This window comes from Delphinus delphis, chromosome 16 (genome assembly GCF_949987515.2).
Source record: "Delphinus delphis chromosome 16, mDelDel1.2, whole genome shotgun sequence".
In the NCBI taxonomy this organism is placed as follows: domain Eukaryota; kingdom Metazoa; phylum Chordata; class Mammalia; order Artiodactyla; family Delphinidae; genus Delphinus; species Delphinus delphis.
Window position 1 is genome coordinate 59,323,231 of NC_082698.1, and position 16,739 is coordinate 59,339,969.

A 16,739-nucleotide genomic window follows, 5' to 3' on the forward strand; every position below is an offset into this window, starting at 1 on the left:
ACAAAGGGAGAAGAAGGGTTTCCCCTCTTCTTAGCAAGTACATATGACTTTGTCAAATTTGCAGGCCTTATATCATATTAAAAACAAAGTATAGCCCAAAGTATAAAACTGGTGAACATAACAAATGCTTGAGAGTGTGGCAGAAACAGACATTTATGTTTCTAAGATCCTGAGTCTAGAATTTTAGAAAGGGAGGTTTTGCCTCACTCTAAGTTTCCGTATAAATACAAATGCCTGAAAATGTTACCTCGTATGAAAATGGGGTGGTTGATGAAATGCTTTTGTCTGCTACACAATAGGCTAAAACTCATCTAGTATGACCAGCAAGACCAGAATTATACAGTACTGTAGATAATTCACTTGGAAATGTTACTACATGAATAGCTGGTAATGGAACCATGATATACTGAATGTTTATAATTCACCTCTAACCTTTTGAAATTGATAATCATTTCATTCTATAATATGTTCCTTATTATTTATTATCAGAGACATAATCTTCAACCATGAGAGCTATGGAATTGACAGCATACAGTCATTTACATGTTTCTTATAATCTGAGTTTTCCTTGCAGTATGTACACAGAGTGCTTGCACATGAGTTATTATGCCCTCATGGAGGCCCCAGCTGTGAGTATTACTTGGTGCTGGCCCAGACACACCTACTCAAGAAGGATTTTGCTAAAGCAGAGGAATACCTTCAGCAAGCAGCTCAGATGGACTACCTGGTAATAACTTTTGCTAGAGTGTCTTAAGTTTAGTTTGGAGAAGGGACAAGTAGGCCTTCTTAAAGGTGGTGATGCCATATCACAGGTAGATTTCTGGTTACCAGAGGTGGGGGTCATCAGCTGTCAGTAAACTCATTTATCTAATTTCCTTCCATTTGTTTTTCTTAATCAATCATGACTTTTACAAAGGACAGAGAAAGGATAAGGACAGCTCTTTAGCAGACACTTTATCTATTTCAAGTTTCCTGAACTTCTACTTTCTCATTGTGAACATCATCATGGTTATGCATGAATATTTTTCTTAATATTTTCCCCAAAGACAAAATGGCTTTGAAGAATGCAAGAAAAAAATGAGAGGGCAGTCCTAGAACAGTATCTCCCAGTGCAACTGAATGGCCCTCTTTCTAATTTGCAAAAGAACATGGACTTCATCTAAATTTAAATGTTAAACAAAGATCATTAATGTACTTTTAAATACCACCTCATCCCATGTACTACTTGTTCTTCACTTTCTTAGAACCCTAACGTCTGGGGCGTGAAAGGCCATCTCTATTTTCTGAGTGGAAATCATGCTGAGGCCAAGGCATGCTATGAGCGAACCATTAGTTTTGTAGTGGATGCTTCTGAGATGCACTTCATCTTCCTGCGACTGGGGCAGATATATCTGGAAGAGAAAGAGGTGAGGAATAGAGATAGGGAGTAACTATGTAAATCAGGTCATTGTCTGGGACCTGATTACAGTTCAAGCATTAACATCCATCTTTGTGGAGTAAGAATAGTAATATGATGATGACACTTTTACATCCAAAGGTAAAGTGACTTGCCCAACATCAGATAACCAGTAATTAATAGAAGCAGGATTCAAATCCAGGCAGTCTAATACTAGAGTCTGTGGTTTTAACCATTATGATACTAAAAAAGTTGTTAAGAACTCAGTAAGTGTTATTTTAGCTATTATTTTAGCTTTCTTTTATTAAAAGTAGTAGAAGCATTCTTAGCTTGACTTAACTAACAGAAAGGTACCACTCTGGTCGGGGATGTTGATAATGGGAGAGGCTATGCATGTGTGGGGACAGTGGGTAAATGGAAAATCTCTGTTCTTTCCTCTCAATTTTGCTGTGAACATAAAACTTCTCTTAAAAAGTTGTCTTAAAAAATATATATATATTTTAAATATATATATATAAAATATATTTAAATATATATATATATATAAACATATATATACATAATCCAAGAACTCATCTAACTTAGATTGGTGTGGAGTACAATTACAGAAGCCTCATGGTTATCCTAGAAATGCAGTGTTTGAAGCTTCCAGATCAATAGCTTAGTGGTGCTTTCTTTCTACAGTACGAAAAGGCGAAGAAAACCTACCTGCAAGTCTGTAAGAGATCGCCTTCATGCCTTACCTGGCTAGGACTGGGAATCGCCTGTTATAAGGTAAGAGGATCAGGTCTTGAGACTAGCCTGTGCATACAGCTGACCTTGACTCCTTGGCCTTCCAGGCATCCTGGGAGTTTGGATGGTGGTAGGAAGGCTATCAGGGCAGTCTTCTCTAATGAAAAGTTGCTCTTCAAAGCTGTTCAGTAAACTGAAGGTCAATCTGAACTACAAAAATAAAACATTCTTTAAAAATCCCACAAAAACTGAAGCATGAAGCTATATAATAAAAAATTTCATGTTATTTGGTACATAAGCTTGTAATTTTATTATGTTATCTGGAAGAGAAAAGTGATATGAGATATAAAGAATCTACTCAATTAAATTAAAGAAACTAATTGATACTTATTAGGCTCTGTGTCCCTTCTATATTCAGGAGGAGTTGCTACAGCTTCTGGTAGATCTTTTGTTCCACTGCCCCATAAACTCTTTAGTCACCCTTCCCTCCTTTCCTCTAATCTTTGAAAGACGCATGCATTCTTCTGTTCTTGTCTAACTTCTTCATGTGTATTCTTGATTCTATCCCTCTCCTTTTCTCCTAATCCCTCACTTTCTTAATATTTTCTTTCTCTTTGATTTACATTTTTAAGCTTTCCTTCCCAATCAGCTCTTTCCCTGTACTTTTCCCCTTCTTATTAAACAATAACAACAGTAACAACCTCCCTGGTTGTTACCCTTAACCAAAAGAATTGTTTACATTCCTTGTCTCTTATTCCTCATTGCTGTTTTTTTAACCATAAAGGTAAAATATGATAGTTATAGAAATTTGGATGATACAAAATATGAAGAAAACATAAAAGTATCCATAATCCCCACCACTAAGTGATAACCACTATTAACATTTGAATGCATTTTCCTCCAGTCTTTTTTCGTACGTATATGAAAGTAATTTTTTTTAAAGTTCTTTTGTTTATTTATTTATTATTTTTGGCTGCATTGGGTCTTCGTTAATGCATGCGGGCTTTCTCTAGTTGTGGCGAGCGGGGGCTACTCTTCGTTGCAGTGCGCGGGCTTCTCATTGCAGTGGCTTCTCTTATTGTGGAGCACGGGCTCTGGGCACGTGGGCTTCAGTACTTGTGGGACTCGGGCTCTGTAGTTGTGGCTTATGGGCTCTAGAATGCAGGCTCAGTAGTTGTGGTGCATGGGCTTAGTTGCTCTGCGGCATGTGGGATCTTCCCGGACCAGGGCTTGAACCCGCGTCCCCTGCATCGGCAGGCGGATTCCCAGCTACTGCGTCACCAGAGAAGCCTTGGAAGTAATTTTAATGTATAAAATTGTAAATAATATATTTACTTCTTTGGAATCTTTTTTTCTACTTAACAGTATAGCATTGGTACCTTCTCACATAATCAAATAGTCTAAAACATAAATTTTGATAACTGCATGGTATTCCCTGGTTTGGATGCATAAGTAAGGTTATCATGTAATTTATCATACAAACCAGGACACTTCTGAGAATGAAAAGGGTGATATTAATAATTACACTGGGACACAGGTAGTGTCCCAGGCCAACCAGGACACATGATCACTTATATAGAAGCCATATGCCCCCACTCCACCTTCCCAGAAAGGATGTAAAACATCCGTAGCTGTTAGAAACCTAACAGCACTTTCAAAAGAACAAGAAACCAATCATGCTTCTATTTGTTTTAAGTAGCATAAAAAATATTTTCATTGATATAGAAACTCAAAAAAACTTGGGTTAAGTCCCACTGCTAAGGTATCCAAGTAATCTCTGCCCCTCAGTCAATGTTTTAGTCATGCTATACCTATGTGTGGATATACCATATCTATTTGACCAACCACTTATTGGACATGTCATTAGTTTCTACATCTATATATTATAAATAAAGCAGAAATAAACATTCTTAAGACATAAATCTCTGTGCTTAATTCTGTTATTTCCTTAGGATACATTCATAAAGAATGTAGAAAAATTTTTAAGTATAGTGTCAACTCACTTTCTAGAAAGGCTGTAAACTGATGTATATTCTGCCAGGTGTGAGAGTCCATTTTACTGTTAAGTCATCAACAATGGGCACTATCATTTTCCAATTTGATATATATCCTAATTTACATTTTCATCACTAATGAAGTTGAAATCATGTGAATTATCTGTTCCTTTCCCAGGTACCATTTATCCTTCAATTCCTTGCAATTAGGTGTATACCCCTTAACGCTTTGCTGAAACTTCTCTGATGGGGGCCCCCTATAACATCCTAATTGCCAAATGCAATAGACCCTCCGATGAAGTCTCTGTGGCACTTAACCCTGCTGACTGCCTCCTTCTTGAAACCCTCTCTTCCCTTGACTTCCACAATATTGCATTCACATCCTTCCAGTTCCGCGCCTTCCTCTCTGGTGTCCTTCTCAGCCTTTTTTTGCTGGCTCCTAGTCTTTTGCCCATCATAATTGTTGGGTTCTCCTGGGTTCTATAGCCAGCTCTTCTCCTGTCACCTTACTTCTTCTCCCTAAGAAATATCATCTACCCCAGTGGTCTTAACTACCAATTGTGCCCCAATGAATCCTAAAGCTTCAATTCATAACACTTTTCATGTTCTGACCCTTATATCAAACAATGTAATAGACAGCTCTATTTGATGGTCCCCCAGACACCTCAAAATGTACATATCCAAAATATAACCTAACTTATCTCAGAAGGATTCTCACATTCCTTAAGCCTGTACCTTCTCCTGTATTCCCTGTCTTAGTAAATGGGACTATAATGAATCCAGTCAACCAAGCCAGAAACTTAATAACTATCCTAGTCTAATTCTATTACTTTTAATTAGTCATCAAGTATCCTATTGATTTTGTCTCCTAAATGTCTGTTGAGTCTACTGTCTCCTCTCCATCTGTGTTTTTACTGCTCTAATTCAAGCCTCATGCCTTCTTTACCTGCTAGGGTGTTCTCCTGTCCTCCCTCAATTCATCTCCTGCATTGTTACCAAAGTGGTCTTTAAAATATGCAAATACAAGGTTACTTCCCTATTTAAACTCCTCAGTGACTACCCCTTATTTCAGAATAATATTCAGATTTTTTTTGAATGATCTGGTCTCTTCCTAACTCCTTGGTCTTATCACTTCCTTTGTTTTCTCTCTTTTCTCTCTTCTCTCTCTCGCTTTCTCTCTGTCTCTCCCTTCCCTCCCTTCTCCAGCCACACAAGCATATTAAGAGTTTCCTGAGCATGCCATGCTCTCTGAAGCCTCTGTGCCTCTGTATATGAAGTTCCTCTTACCTGGAATGCCTTGAAGTATAGCTAACAAACTCCTATTTATCCTTCAGGATTGACTTCAGCAGTGTTTCTTCTCTGAAGCCATCCCTTAATCTCGGGGTACAATTATTCCTCTTTTCCTTTGTCCCTCCACTAGATTATTTATGTATATATATGTATGTATATATATACACGTATATATATGTATATATATATATATGCTTTTATTATAGAAATGCTTATTTTCTATCAGAACTCTTTATGTGTTTGAGTTTTCATTTTGTCTTAATTTTTTACGTATCTGTCAGTGAATTCTTTGGGCAAAAGTTGTATTTTTTCTTTTTATTCTAAATATCTGGCATACTGCCTGACACAGAGTAAAATAAATCCTTAGCAAGTATAGGTTGATTAAATAATGAATCAATATCTCTGAGACATTTAAAGTGTGGACCAAGGTATGGGCATTGCCAAAAGGCCATTCTTCATATTGTCTTGGGCCTAGAAACCAGTTATTTTATTTTCTAAAACATGAAAAATGAAGAACGATTTTACTGGGGAGAGAGAGGTATCTTATCCTTTCCTTAGGTGGCCTTTTGGAAGATTTTACAAAACAGACTCACAGTATTAGGGAGCAGCAATGATATCCATGTGCCCAGAGCTCAGGGAATGCCCTAGAATCTCTGAATGTTGTATTGATTGCTCAAGATTGTGCTGTCAATAACTAATATTAGGGGAAAGAGCAGCTTTCTAAACAATAGTATTTTGATGGGCTAATAGGACTTTAACTTAAGAAAGGGATGTACAATGTAAAACTACAAATGTATCTGACAGCCCACTGTGTATGGGGAAATCACTGAATGAGGCACACATGATAGTGAATACTTCTGGTTTTCCAACCCTGGCACCTGAAGTTCTATGGTTCATGGATGCCCTGATGGGCCTGCTATAGAGAGAAGGAAGAAGGGAGGGGTGTAGCTCGAGAGCCCAGCAGGCAGGGCTCCAGATTCCTGTACCTGACTTTCTAATCAGAGCAGTTCTACTTTTAACTCATTCATATATTGGAACACCACCACATATGATTTTGTTTGAAGAAAGAGTTCTGTTGCTAAAAATTTTTTTTCTGTTGCTAAAAATTTTTTAAGTTGAAAATTATTAGTATGGGTCACATATATCAATATTATTTGGACATAGCATTTTCAGCTAAACAGATTCCAGCTGGCTTAAGTGAAAACTACTTTGACTTAACAAATCACATTATCTTCTTTTTCTATCAAGCTGGATGAGCTCACAGAGGCTGAGGATGCTCTCTCTGAAGCCAATGCACTGAACAACTACAATGCTGAAGTATGGGCATATCTGGCCCTGGTCTGCCTGAAAGTGAGTGATTATTATCCTTACACAATGCCCTTGTAGAGCAGAGGGGTGAGGGACCAAGTAAAGAAAGAGATAGCGGGAAGGCCACCAATGCATGATAGTTGAGGTTTGATGAGCTTCAGATGTGGTCATTATACTGATGATGAAGGAGAGTTCATGTCTGGGAAGCCTCTACTTAGGATGTGCTTGAAAATCATATACTTAGGTGTGTTTGTCTGGAAAGGAGATTCTAAAAATGGGAATGAGGCATTTGGGTTTGGTGGTCTCAGGTGAGTGGTAATGGGGTGGATTGGGGTTGACCGTCAGTGGGGGTTTCAGATGGGGTGGGCTCCCTGTGGCACTTTTGAGCTGCTCAGCAGGCCTCAGCCCAGACCACACAAACTAAGCCCAGCCCAGTGTGTGCCCTGACTCAAGATGAAGGAGCATGTACAGATCAGATCTTGGTCTGGGGTTGCAGTTAGGAGACGTGCAAGGGCTGTGCAGTGGGATGGCAGATTAGACTTGGGGAAGGTGAGAGATTCTCCTTCTGCCCTCCTCAGCACCACTCTGCCTGCCTTCACTCTCATGTTTAGGACCTCAAGTCTGGGATTGTATAGTCATCCTATTTATGCTCTGGATCTACAAAAATGTCATATATGGTCTAGAAAACTATATAAGAATCTAATGATAAAAAGAAAGGCAAAGTAGACTATAAGGGTGTAGCCATAAATGAATTACCAACAATAGGAACAACAGAAATCTAATAGACTGAAGTTATTTTCCCAAAAGGTCCCATCATTTAAAAAATGCACCTGATGCTATGAAGCATCTTCTTTGTAATTGTCTCTAAGATTTTTCTTTGAGACCAGAATTCAGACAGATAGTTTAGCTATTCAGACACATAGTTTAGATATTTACCTGATACTAATCAGGAAAGACATGGTATTTATATTTAAAATGTATTTAATTATATTTAATGACCTGAGTTCCTTTTTCATTAAAGTTGTTTTCCTTTTAAAAAAATTTAAAACGGGAGTGATATTGTATCAGAATGTAACAAGGTCAAAGACCAGCAAAGGAGATACTCTACTAGTGTTTCTGAATCATTCCATCCTGTTGAACTGCTGGCTGAGGGTGCTTATCCTTGAAATAGATGGGAAATTGTGTGCGTGTGTGTAATTGTGGGAATTTGTGATAGCTGCTTTACCTATAGAAAGTAACCCTCCCATAATTAAAATAACTTGCTTCAATAACTTGCACATTAGCCTAAGATTCAAATTGGGAATAAAGAGAGTGGCCCTCAGTTTTCCATTGGCCAATACAACACAGAACTGACAGGGAATATTGTGATTATAAGAGAAACTAACAGAATAAAAATTACTGGACTTTCTCTTGGGAGTAAATATCAATATGAGAAATACCTGAGTTCTTACCCCAGCTGTGCCACAACTAGCTGTGGGATACTGGGGAAGTTACTTAAACTTGCTGGGCCTCAGTTTCTTCATCTTTAAACTAAAAGGGTCAAAATGGAAGATTTTAATACACTTCTCTCAGAAACTGCTAGATCAAATAGGGAAAAAATTAAGGATGTGTAAGATTTGAATAAAACAACAAGGTTGAGCTCAAACACTAATTATATAGCCCTGTACTTACTCATAGAATACATATTCTTTTGAAGCACAAGTGAATTATTCATAAAGGTTGACCATATGCTAGACCACAAAGAGAGCTTCAATGAATACATGTAGATCACACTTCAGTAAAATTATAAATCAACAACTAAAAGATAGGCCAAAAGACTCACATACATTTGTAAACTTAAAAAGATGTTTCTAATTAATTCATAGATCAAAAAGAAAATCATATACAATTTCTTTTGGTAGGTAGAGTTCTAAAGATGACCTCCCCCAAGATTATTTCCTGAAACACTAATATACCACAAAACAAGCCCCAGCAAATTTAAGAGGATAGAAATTATATCAAACATTTTTTCCAACCACAGTGGTATGAAACTAGAAATCAACTATAGAAAGAAAAATGGGAAAAAGAACAAACACATGTAGACTAAACAGCATGCTACTAAAAAAGCAATGGGTCAATGATGAAATCAAAGAGGAATTCAGAAAATACCTTGAGATAAATGAAAATGGAAACACAACTTTCCAAAATCTATGGGACGAAGCAAAAGCAGTTCTAAGAGGGAATTTCATAGCAATATAGGCCTTCCTCAAGAAACAAGAAAAGTCTCAAATAAACAACCAAACCTACCACCTAAAAGAATTAGAAAGAGAAGAACAAACAAAGCCCAAAGTCAGTGGAAGGAAGGAATTAATAAAGATTAGAGAGAGCAGTAGCACCACATCTCCTCAGACTACGGCCTCAGACCCATGCTTTCACCTCCCCCCACCCCCCCCCGCCCAAAGGAGTACCTATCCCTTTGTCCCATGCCTGGGAGTAGCGTGAACTTCTTGCCTGTGGACTATAAAGACTAACTAGTTTGAAAATGGGAAAACTAGAACCAGCAGATTCTTCTCAAAACACCAGGCTATTATTTCAGAAGGAACCTGGGTCAGGCTTGATAAAACAACTGACAGGGATCTTACTGGTAAAACAAGAACTTGGGAAACTGTGAGGTGGACAACTAGGAAAGGACAGTCTGCTGATGGTGTGGCCGGTTATCCCAGTGCTTCAAAGAACCCTTCATTATGAATGTATCATTCTGGTAAAGCAGTTCTGACCACCACTGGGAGGCTACTGCTTAGAATTCCCCGTGGTCTCATTGATGACAGCGAAAGCCTAGAAGCAGCTGCTCTTTGGGAGCTAGAGGAAGAAACTGGCTATAAAGGAGATGTTGCTGTATGTTCTCCAGCTGTATGTATGGATCCAGGTTTGTCAAATTGTACCACACACATCATGACCGTAACTATCAATGGAGATGATGCTGAAAACCTAAGGCCTGAGCCAAAGCCAGGAGTTGGAGAATTTGTGGAAGTAATTTCCTTACCAAAGAATGACCTGCTGAAGAGACTTGATGCTCTGGTAGCTGATGAACATCTGACAGTAGACGCTAGGTCTATTCCTATACTCTGGCATTGAAACGTGCAAAGATGAAGCCATTTGAAGTGCCCTTCCTGAAGTTTTAAGGCCAAAGGACAGGGCCATGTTTTTGTAAAAAGAATCACCAGACCCCCTTCGCTAAGACTTTGTATTCAGCTTAGTTTTAATGTAGATTTGAAATGAGCTTTTTCATAAAATAAAAGCAACACCAAATGCAAAAAAAAAAGATCAGAGATGAAGTAAATAAAATAGAGATAAAAAATAATAGAAAAAATCAATGAAACCTAGAGTTGGTTTTTTGAAAAGATAAACAAAATTGATAAACCTTTAGCCAGGCTTACCAAGAAGAAAAGAGAGAAGACCCAAATAAACAAAATAAGAATGAAAAAGGAGAAATAACAACTGATACCACAGAGATACAAAAAATCATAAGAGGATAGTATGGACAGTTATATGCCAACAAACTGGACAAACTAGAAGAAATGGGCAAATTTCTAGAAACATACAACCTGCCAACACTGAGTCCAGATGGAATAGACAATCGGAACAGACTGATAACTAGAATTGAAATTGAATTTGCAATTTAAAAATCTCCCAGCAATGAATTGGGAGATTGGGATTGACATATATACACTAAAATGTATAAAATAGATAACTAATAAGAACCTGCTGTATAAAAAATAAAATAAAATTCAAAAATTAAAAAAAAAACTCCCAGCAAATAAAAGTCCAGGACCAGACAGCTTCACAAGGGAATTCTACAAAATAAATAAAGAAGAACTAATACCTATCCTTCTCAAACTATTCCAAAAAATTTAAGAGATCAGAACACTCCCAAATTCATTCTGTGAGGCCACCATTTACCCTGAGATCAAAACCAGACAAAGACATTACAAAAAAAGAAATTACAGGCCAGTATCTTTGATGAGTATAGGTGGAAATGTCATCAACAAAATATTAGCAAACCAAATCCACCAATGTATAAAAAGGATCATACACCACCATCAAGTTGGATTTATTCCAAGGTCACAAGGATGGTTCAACTTTTGCAAATCAATCAATGTAATATACCAAATTAACAAAAGGAAGGTTAAAACTCCCATGATAATCTCAATAGTTGCAGAAAAATCATTTGACAAAAGTAAACATCCATTCATGATAAAAACTCTCATCAAAGTGGGTATAGAGGGACTATATCTCAACATAATAAAGCCCATTTATGACAAACCCACAGCCAACATCATACTCATTGGTGAAAAGCTAAAAGTCTTCCTGCTAAATTCAGGAATAAGGCAAGGATTCTCACTCTTGCCACTTTTTTTTTTTTTAATTGACGTATAGTTGATTTACAGTGTTGCGTTGTTTTCTGGTGTACAGCAAAGTGATTCTTTTTCATAATCTTTTCCATTGTAGTTTATTACAAAATATTGAATATAGTTCCCTGTGTTATACAGGAGGACATTGTTGTTTATCTATTTTATATATAGTAGTGTGTATCTGCTAATCCCTCACCCACATCTTTCCTTTTGGTAACCATAAGTTTGTTTTCTATGTCAGTGAGTCTGTTTTGTAAATAAGTTCATTTCTACAATTTTTTAGATTCCACATATAAGCGATATCATATGATATTTGTCTTTCTCTGTCTGATTTACTTCACTTAGTATGATAACCTTGGGGTTCATCCATGTTGCTGCAAATGGCATCATTTCATTTTTTTATGGCTGAGTAATATTCCATTGGAGATAGATAGATATCACATCTTCTTTATCCATTCATCTGTTGACAGACATTTAGGTTGCTTCTGTGTCTTGGCTACTATAAATAGTACTGCTATGAACATTGGGGTGCATGTATCTTTTCAAATTAGAGTTTTCTCCAGATATATGCCCAGAAGTCGGATTGCTGGGTCATATGGTAACAAGGTATGCTGAAACTACTGATGAATGCTTAAGGAGGAAGAAGATATTTACATAGTCTCAAGTATTTCACAACAAGATATTTATTAATTACAAGGGGGAACACAGTAATGCCATAGTAGAAAAACCTGGCAGATAACAATCTAAACAAATAATCAAGGTTACCATCACCATTATTGGGATAAACAGCATGTGCCTCCTAATACAGAACGCACTGAGGGCAACACAACAGTGTTTTTGAGGTATTCCTGCTAAAAGTTCATAACCTGATATAATCATAAAGATACATCAAACACTAATTGAGGAATATTTTACAAAATTACTGCCCTATAATGTTGAGAAATTCCAATACCATGAAACAAAAAGAATCAAGAACTACTCCCAATTAAAAGAAACTGAAGACATGAATACTGAGTAAAAGGCATGATCCTGGATTTTCTTTTGCTATAAAAGATATTACTGGGGCATTTGGAAAAATCTAAATGAAGTCTACAGATTAGATAATAGTATTATATTTGTACTAATCTCATGATTTTGATAATTGCACTGTGCTTATGTAAGGGAATGTCCTTGGTTTTAGGAAACACATACTAAAGTCTAAAATTGCATCGTGTTTGCAATTTACTCTCAAATGGTTCAGGAAAAGTTAAAATATATACTTATGTATCATGTACACATGTATATATGTGTGCATGTGTGTATATACAGAGAGGAGAGAACTATTCTTGTAACTTTAATCTGAAATTATGTCAAAATTTAAAAGATAATTCATTAAGATAACATAAATTAATACCACGCTACACACCCATTAGAATGGCTTAAATCAAAAAGACTGGTAATTTTTTTTTTAATTTTTTAAATTTAATTTTATTTATTTTTGGCTTCATTGGGTCCTTGTTGCTGCGCGTGAGCTTTCTCTAGTTGCAGTGAGCAGGGGCCACTCTTCGCTGCGGTGCGTGGGCCCCCCACTGCGGTGGCCTCTCCTGCTGCGGAGCACGGGCTCCAGGCGCACAGGCCTCAGTAACTGTGGCCCGTGGGCTCAGTAGTTGTGGTGCACGGGCCCAGTCGCTCCGCGGCATATGGGATCCTCCCGGACCAGGGCTCGAACCCGCGTCCCCCACACCGGCAGGCAGACTCCCAACCACTGTGCCACCAGGGAAGCCCAAGACTGGCAATTATTGACAGGGATGTGGAGAAACCGGAATCCTTATACATTGCTGGCGGGATTGCAAATTAGTACACCACTTTGGAAAACAGTTTCGCAGATTCTTAAAAAGTTAAATACATACTTACCATATATCCCAGCAATTCCACTTCTTGGTATCTAGTCAAGAAAAGTGAAAACATATGTCTACACAAAGATTTCTCTATTTCATTACAGCATTTAATAATCGGTAAAGACTGGAAACATTCCAAATGACACCATCAGTGAATGGATAAACAAAATATGGTATATTTATACAATGGAATACTATTAAGCAATAAAAATGAAATTCTGATTCATGCAACAATATGGATGAACCTCAAAAATATTATGCTAATTAAGAGAAGGCACAAAAGACTGTATATTATATGATACCATTTATATGAAATTAGGAAAATTATAGAGATGAAAATAGATCAGTGATTCTAGGGCCAAGGGTTGGAATGGGGATTGACTGAAAACAGGCACGAAGAAACTTTTGGGGAGTAATAGAAACCTTCTAAAACTGGATTGTGGTGATGGTTGCACAGTTGAACCTTAAAATTAGTGAATTTTATGGTACATATATTATACCTCAATAAATCTATTTTTAAAAGATTAAACAGAAAAAAAAAAAAAAAAAGATTAAACAGGGTGTCCCTGGTGGCGCAGTGGTTGAGAGTCCGCCTGCCGATGCAGGGGACACAGTTCGTGCCCTGGTCCGGGAAGATCCCACATGCCGCGGAGCGGCTGGGCCCATGAGCCACGGCCGCTGAGCCTGCGCGTCCGGAGCCTGTGCTCCGCAACGGGAGAGGCCCGCGTACCGCAAAAAAAAAAACAAAACAAAACAAAAAAAATTAAACAGCCCACCAAAATGAGGAATAAATGGAGTGACTGTTCAATAAATAGTGGTGGAGTCATTGGCTATCCATATGAAAAAAAAAGTAGTCATTACTTCACCCCCCCACCCCACCCCCCGACACACACTATTCCAGCTGGTTTAAAGGTCTAAATCCTAAAACTTTAGACTCTTTAGAAGAAAATATGGAGGATACCTCTTTGCCCTTGGGTGTGCATGGTTTCCTTATGACTATAAAAGCACAAGACAAAGATAAAAATATCAATAAATTAACAACTTTTAAATTGGAAATTCATGTACAACAAAAGGCACTAAAATAAAGCTTAAGGACTTTATTATAAATACTTGCAGCATTTATAACTAATAAAGGATTAATATCCAGAATATATAAATATTTCCTACAATAAGAAAAAAACCCTACACACAATCTGATTGAAAAATGGTCACAGGATAGGAATATATAATTTGCTGAAGTGGAAATTGTAAAAGTCAATAAATATAAGAAAAGAAGTTCTGCTTCACTAGTAACCATGAAAATGCAATTTATAATTATGTGACAGAAATTCACACCCATAAGATTGGGAAAAATTAGTTTGATATTACCAACATTGATAAGGATTGTCCTAATTGCTAGTGGATGTTAAGTGGTACAACTACTTTGAAGTGCAATATGGCGTTATTTAGTCACATTCATATCTACAACTTAGCAATTTTATATATAGATACATTCCTAAGGAAAATACCAGAAAACATGAACAAGGATGTTTACTGCAGCATTTTACATAATAACAAAACAAAAAATTCTTTTTCAAAATTTTGCCTGTTCTGGATCATTCCATCCTTTGGGTCTCTGCCTCCCTATGACAGAAGTGAAACAAAAGTAATAATGATAGGAAAGGAAGATGTACTGGAAAATGCCCCTGGAATTCAGTGAACTTCAGGTAGGAACACTTGAAAGTTTAAATATTTTAGGAAAGTCTTTACGGTAATGAAGTGTTTTGTGAACTAGTAAAAATTTACCATGGACTAGCACTAATCAGAGAATTGGACTTGATATTCTCTAAATTCCCTTCTAACCTGAACAGTCTGTGGTTCTCATATTTATGTATTTAAAATTTCTGAAGTGACTCAATACTGCAGCTAATTTGTTATGCACAAGCTTATGAAATATACTAGTGAAATCATATTATTCTCATTTAAGTCCTACATGATTACTTCATACAAGAAATAACTAGGAGAAGTAGTGTTCTCACCTCATATCCAGATCTTCATGGAAGTAATTGCAGTATCTGCTTTTTCTAATGCATACAGACAGGATAAATGGTAGTAGTTAAAAACCTGGACTCTGGAGCCAAGCTGCATTGTTTTAAAACCTGGCTCTTCCACTTATTAGCTTCATAACCCTGGCAAGTTATTTATCCTCTCTGTGCCCAGGTTTCTCTATCTGTAAACTGGGAACTATAGATACTAGTGGCATGTAAATATCAATAGTATATTGATACAATATAAATATAAATAATAGTGGTATGTATGAAAGTAAAGCACTTTAAAAATGTAAACAGTTAAAAACAATGTAAACTACAAAGCAAGCACTATGTAAGTGTTAGCTGTTATTAACAGAATAGCTTCAATCCTGAGAGTAACAAATGACTCATGGTGCTTTCAGGAAAAAAAAAAAGAGAGGTCAAGTTGTCTTTAAGCTTTTTGAAATGAAGGAGGGATATATATATTATATATATATGAGCATCTGCTTTTCCCTACCATCTTTCATTTTCCTGCTTCCCCCTTTGAATTCAGAGGTTCTTAACTAAGAAGGTATAAATCCTCTGCTTATGTACTTTCCCTTCATAATATTTATGATATGTCCTCATCACCAGGCGGTGCTCTTTTTTTCAGGCTGGACGGCAACTGGAAGCTGAGCAGGCCTACAAGTACACGATGAAGGTATGATGCAGATACCTCTGCTGTTCATACTGTACTGAGGTTGGTAAACTGGAGGGAAGGTGCTGGCTTAATTCAGGACTTGACTTTACAGCATTTCATGATATGAATATTTTTCTAGAGGATTTTCTTACCATCTTTGGCCATTATCATGGGGCTGCTGGGTTTGGAATAAAAACCCACATATTACCATGCGGGATCTTTTGTTAACCTCCCTGGGCCTCATTTTCCTCACATATAAAATGAAGGTGTTGCTCTAGTCCAGGGGTCAGCAAACTTTTTCTGTAAAGGGCAAAACAGGAAATATTTTAGGCTTTGTGGGCTACATGGTTTCTATTGTAACTACTACTCTTCCCTTGTAGTGCAAAAACAGCTATAGACAATACACCAACTAATGAGCATGGCTGCATTTCAAATAAAATTTTACTTACAAAATAGGCAGCAGGCTGGATTTGGCTCATGAGCAATTGCTTGCCAACCCCTGGTCTAGTCTATCAGTTATGATTGCAAGTAATTTGACTTGGAAGACAGTGGCTTAAACAAATTAGGAGTTTTATTTTTCTCATCTAATGAAAAGTCCAGAATTGGTACCACAGTGTCATCAGAGCCCCAACCTCTTTCTTTCTGCTTCACCAATCATAACATGCAGTTTCCATCCCTCATAGTTGCAAGACAGCCATTGTAGGTCCAGCTATCATATCCATGTTTCAGGCACAGTAAAGAACAAGGCAGGGAAAGGACAAAGGGACCATGCTAGCTATTTCACCTCCCTTTAAAGAGATATGACTTTACCTTACATTTCATTGGCAACAACTGAAATTACCCCTAGCTGCAAGGGAAGCAAGAAATGTGGCTTTTTAGTTGGTTACATTGCTGCCCTGGAAAGAAATGATTTTGTTAGTAAAAGAAGGGAGAGAGTGGGTTTTCAGTAGGCGACTAGATGTGTCTACTACACATCTAGATTTTAAAATTAAAGTCTAATGTCTTTGATTCCTGTGTCTTTCATTCCTTTCTCTCACTTGCCAAATAGGAACATTATTCATTA

General features: G+C 37.2%; 1 protein-coding gene and 1 pseudogene across 1 annotated transcript in view; both read left to right on the plus strand.

Moving 5' to 3' along the window:
- CFAP70 (cilia and flagella associated protein 70) overlaps positions 1-16,739 on the plus strand; it is an 89,379-nt gene that overhangs the window by 72,046 nt on the left and 594 nt on the right. The window contains exons 23-27 of the mRNA XM_060034799.1: positions 575-727; positions 1,245-1,406; positions 2,081-2,170; positions 6,661-6,762; positions 15,650-15,697. Of these exons, the coding sequence (XP_059890782.1) occupies positions 575-727; positions 1,245-1,406; positions 2,081-2,170; positions 6,661-6,762; positions 15,650-15,697 (555 nt within the window). The remainder of the gene's footprint in view (positions 1-574; positions 728-1,244; positions 1,407-2,080; positions 2,171-6,660; positions 6,763-15,649; positions 15,698-16,739) is intronic.
- On the plus strand, positions 6,940-9,881 carry LOC132439627 (ADP-sugar pyrophosphatase pseudogene; annotated as a pseudogene).